We start from the raw sequence: 4,823 nt of genomic DNA, 5'->3' as shown, positions 1-4,823 counted from the left end.
CTTTGGGTCTCCGTTGCTGCGTGCAGGCTTTCTCTAGTTGTGGAGAGCAGGGGCTACTCTTTGTTGCGGTGTGTGGGCTTCTCATTGCAGTGGCTTGTCTTGTTGTGGAGCATGGGCTCTAGGCCCGTGGGCTTCAGTAGTTGTGGCTCGCAGGCTCTAGAGCGCAGGCTCAGTAGTTGCAGCGCACAGGGTTAGTTGCTCCACGGCATGTGAGATCTTCCCAGACCAAGGCTGGAACCCGTGTCCCCTGCACTGGCAGGCGGATTCTTAACCACTGCGCCACCAGGGAAGCCCAACCACTAATCTTTTAACTGTCGCCATGGTTCTGACTTGCCCAGAATGTCACAGAGTCGGAGTCATGCAACGTGCAGCCTTTTTAGGTTGGCTTCTTTCATTTAGTGATTTGCATTTACGGTTCCTCCGTGTCTTTCCACGGCTGACAGCTCGTTTCGTTTTAGTGCTGCTTAATATTTCATTTTCTGGATGGACCGCCATGTACTTATCCACTCACCTACTGGAGGACGTCTGGGTTGCTCCCAAGTTTTGTCAGTTATGAACAAAGCTGCTATAAACGTACATGTGCAGGTTTTTGTGTGGACATAAGTTCTCAGTTCCTTTGGGTTGGAGTGTCATTGCTGGATCATATTATACAAGTATGTTAATTTTGTGAGAAACCACCAAATTGTCTCTTTGAGTGGCTGCAGCAGTCTGCATCCCCTCCAGCAAGGCATGGGGAGTTCCTGTTGCTCCACTTCCTCGGGGCCTATGGGGTGGCTCTCCTCCATCCCCACAGGCACCATCAGCTGGCAGCCTGCCGGGCAGACCAGGGCTGAGTTTGAGCAGCTTGTTAAGAGGGAGATGCTGGAAAGCTGTGCAAGGAAGAAGGAACTACCAGAACCAGCCCAACAGGGTTCTGAATGTGAACTTTTTATCAAAGCATAACGTACATACAGATGTGTCCCAAATGCTAAGGATGCAAGTGGATGAATTTTCACAAAGAGTAACAATGTCTAATTTGTGGCTTAACAAAAGTCCAGGCAAAACTAAAATGTTGTTATAAGCCTTCCCTGGTGGCGCAGTGGTTAAGAATCCACCTGCCAATGCAGGGGACACGGGTTCGAGCCCTGGTCTGGGAAGATCCCATATGCCGCGGAGCAACTAAGCCCGTGCACCACAACTACTGAGCGTGCGCTCTAGAGCCCGCAAGCCACAACTACTGAGCCCACGTGCCACAACTACTGAAGCCCAAGCGCCTACAGCCTGTGCTCTGCAAAGAGAAGCCACCGCAATGAAAAGCCCACACACCGCAATGGAGGGAAAAAAAAAAAAGAACCTATTGATAACAAGATTTCATTTTTTTGAATAGATTTATTTATTTTTTTTTTGGCTGCGTTAGGTCTTCGCTAATGCGCACGGGCTTTCTCTAGTTGGGGCGAGCAGGGCTACTCTTCATTGCAGTGCGTGGGCTTCTCATTACGGTGGCTTCTCTTGTTGCGGAGCACGGGCTCTAGGCGCGCGGGCTTCAGTAGTTGTGGCATACGGGCTCAGTAGTTGTGGCGCACGGGCTTAGTTGCTCCGTGGCATGTGGGATCTTCCCAGACCAGGGCTCCAACCGGTGTCCCCTCCATTGGCAGACGGATTCTTAACCACTGCGCCACCAGGGAAGTCCCTCAAGTGAACTCTTCTCAGAGAATTTGTGTTTGATGCTGCCAGCCCCCCACCAGCACTTCCAACCCAGAACCAGAACATTTAACTAAATTTCCACGGCAAGGTTGGCGGGGGCTGGGGGGCTCTGTTTGAAAGCTGCGGTCTGAACTCCTCCCTCCACAGGGTCCAGGTCCATGGGCCACGGCGGCGCATCCGCCCTGGTCTCCCCCACGCTCCACCTCCCCAATGCAGCTGTTGATGAATGCAAACCACGGGTGAGGGAGAGCGCACTAACTGGCCTCCGTGCACTTGGACTGACAGCTACACCAAAATTTAAAATTACCCTCCCCCCCGGAACTCCCTGGAGGCCCAGTGGTTAGGACTTTCGCTGCCAGGGCCCGGGTTCAAGCCCTGGCCAGGGATCTAGGATCCCACAAGCCGCAGGGCGCGGCAAAAACAAACAAAAAAACAATAGGTTAAACATAAAAACACCTGTGGCTCCCCGTGGCGCCAGAACAAAGCCCACGCCCCCCCCCCATGGCTCTCTTGAGCAGCTCAAACCACGCTGGCCCTCCCGGCGCCACACGCAGTGGACCAGCTCCTCCCTGGCCCGCCAGACTCCCTTCCTGCTCTCATACTACCTGTCCATGCCCGTGATGTCCATCTCTGCCACCAGACTTCAGCCCTCATGGGCAGGACGATGGCGTGGCCGGCTCCCTCTGCCCCTGCCAGAGGTCAGCTGTGGGGTTGAGGGATGCTCAATCCTGGCAGACACACAGGGCACAGGACGATCAAGCTACCTTGCAGCTTGGAAACTGGGAGCCATAATGAGTGGTCCCTGCGCCGGCCAGAAATGCGGGACAGCGAAGCAGGCGGTGCCAGAGCGGAGAGGGGTGGGGAGGGGGTCACACCTTTATTGATAATCCACTCACCAAATCCGCGTCCTGCGCACCCCCGTCTCCCCCGCACCGTCTGGCCTCATTGGCCTTCCTCCGGGTAAGTTCAGGATCTCCCCAAGGCGCCTTCGCCTGCAGCGTCACATTCACGGTCTCCTTCGACTGGGGGACGGGAAGAGCCCGACCCGGGGACGGACTTCCCAAAGAGGGTGGTGTTCTGTGAGGCGGCACGCAATGAGGACCGCGAAGGGGCCCAGGAATCCAGGCGTGGCGGGGTCAGGGACGGGACTCGGGAGCCTGGGCGCGACAAGGTCAAGGACGGGACCCTGGAGCTCGCATGCGATGGGTCGTGGCATGGGACCCGTGATTCCGCCTTCGAAGGGGCCAGCGACAGGACCCTGGAGCCAACACGCGACGGGACCAATGACGGGACCCAGGGAACCGCGAGCTTCGACAGCAACGATGGGGCCCAAGAGGCCGCGCGCCACGAGACCTGAGACGGCTTCCGGGAGGCCGAGACTGATGGGGCCCAGGAGGTCGCGCGCGACTGGATCGTGGTGGAGGCGAAGTGCTCAGGGTGCGAGTTGGCCAGCGGCGGTTGCCAAAGCGGCGGGCCCTCGGGGCCCCGGCGCAGCCAGCTGTGCACGTGGGCCAGGTTCCGCATGTCCTCGTGCTCGCGCCGCAGCTGTTCACGCTGCTCCAGCAACTGGCGCCGCGTGTCGTGCAGCACCTGGGCCCGGCGTTGCAGCCGCAGCAGCTCCTGCCGCAGGCGCCCGTTGTCCTCTCTGATGGCCTGTGTGTGCGCGATGAGCGCGCGCGCCGCCTCCCGCTCCGCGCGCCACGCCAGGGACTGCACGCGCTGGCGCGCCTCGCGCTCGAAGGCTGCTTTTTCCTCCTGGAAACACCGCTTCAGGCGATGGAGCAGCTGCATGTGCTCCACGCGCATATGCAGCAGCTCGCGCTCCAGCGCCCGGATCCGGGCCAGCTGCTCCAGCTGCAGCTCCTGCGGCGGGGCCGCGGGTCAGCTCCGGTCCGCGGCGTGCACCCACCTCGCCCTGCCCGCGCCCGGCCCTCCCGCGGGGGCGCGTACTGGCCTTGTAGGGCTGCAGCTCCTGCACCTGTCGCGCCATCTGCGCCGCGCGCGTCTCCATCTCCAGCAGCTGCGCGCACACCCCCTCCTCACGCCGGCGGTAGAGCGACGCCAGCTCTGCGCGCTGCCGGTGGATCTCCGTCAGGTCCACGCGGTTCTGCTCCTCCAGCCGGACGATAGCGTTGGCGCAGCGCTGCGCGCGCGTGCTCACGTAGCTGGCGTAGAGCCGGTTCTCCTCGCGCAGGCGCTGCGCCTCGCAGTTCTGGAAGGCGTTCTCCTGCAGCTCCTGGTCGACGCGCTCCTCGCAGGCGTCCAGCTGCTCCGAGAGCAGTTTGTATTCTCGCTGCAAGTACTGAGCGCTCTCCGATTGCGGCGGCTCGGTGCCCTCTCCTGCCGCGCCAGACCGGCCCCAGGCGCTCGGCCCGCGCTTCCTCTTGGGCACCATGGGTCGAGGCCTCCAGCCCGCTCCTCCAGCTCAGCCCTTCCCCTCGACCAGCCCGAAGATTCTGGCGGGGTTCGACGCGTCTCAGGGTCACGAGGTTGGGAGAGGCAGAATCAGGAGTTTGGGGTCAATCAAGGGTCAGGACATCGTCGCCAACCTTTACTAGGGGGCTCCTTCAGGACCTTGGCCGCCCGTCGGGGTTTGTCCACCTTTAGCTCTGTTGGCGGTCAGCCGAATGGTCTCCCTGGAAACAGAACTTAGCCGCCCTCCCCAACTCCCGCCCCGTTGCTTGCGCAACAGACTGCGAGGGGTCGGGGCCTGCTCTCAAGGCCGGGCCGGTCCTCCGCAGTCTCGGACCCTGTTCCTTCCCAGAGCACACCGCACCGTGGGCCGCCCCTGCCCCTCCCGGGCTCCTGCGCCGCACACATCTGTCGCGGGAGTGTCTAGGTCGACCTGGGTCTTTTAATTTCTGTTTCGAAGCAAGGGAACCGATGGGCAGAGGTTTTTAAATTTTAAGTCGTCCGGGCCTCCCGATTCCCCGGCAAGGTGTCCTCGCGTTAAAGCTCATAAACGCCTCCTCCCAGAAGAGGTGTGGCGAGCGTTTCGTTCTCCTCTGTCTCCGGATTCCTCGAGACCGGGTTCTTCCCGGCGGGGCAATTCCTGATTACGCAATCCGGATGCAATCGAAGGTGGAGTCCTGAGGGAAGCCACGCCACGCCACGCCCCCAGCCCCGGTCCCGCCCGGAAG

At 60.5% G+C, this 4,823-nt stretch overlaps 1 protein-coding gene across 1 annotated transcript; it reads right to left on the bottom strand.

The window, feature by feature from the left end:
• Window positions 1-2,537: 2,537 nt before the first annotated feature.
• On the bottom strand, window positions 2,538-4,789 carry CCDC166 (coiled-coil domain containing 166). The gene is made up of 2 exons (XM_067712707.1): window positions 3,638-4,789; window positions 2,538-3,546 (listed from the first exon to the last, which is right to left on the bottom strand). The coding sequence occupies exons 1-2, from the start codon at window positions 4,076-4,078 to the stop codon at window positions 2,650-2,652; spliced, it is 1,338 nt and encodes a 445-aa protein (XP_067568808.1). The 5' UTR covers window positions 4,079-4,789; the 3' UTR covers window positions 2,538-2,649.
• Between the last annotated feature and the right edge of the window lie 34 nt (window positions 4,790-4,823).

Source organism: Pseudorca crassidens, chromosome 17 (genome assembly GCF_039906515.1).
Source record: "Pseudorca crassidens isolate mPseCra1 chromosome 17, mPseCra1.hap1, whole genome shotgun sequence".
Taxonomy (NCBI): Eukaryota; Metazoa; Chordata; class Mammalia; order Artiodactyla; family Delphinidae; genus Pseudorca; species Pseudorca crassidens.
The sequence above is the reverse complement of the archived record's forward strand: the minus strand, read 5'-3'. Positions and strand labels throughout refer to the sequence as shown.

Excerpts from the sequence above, each read along its gene's own strand:
- CCDC166 (XM_067712707.1), bottom strand. The coding sequence starts at position 4,078 with ATGGTGCCCAAGAGGAAGCGCGGGCCGAGCGCCTGGGGCCGGTCTGGC. Across the intron at positions 3,547-3,637 it reads AGGAGCTGCAGCCCTACAAG|GAGCTGCAGCTGGAGCAGCT; the intron begins GCCAGTACGCGC and ends GCCCCGCCGCAG.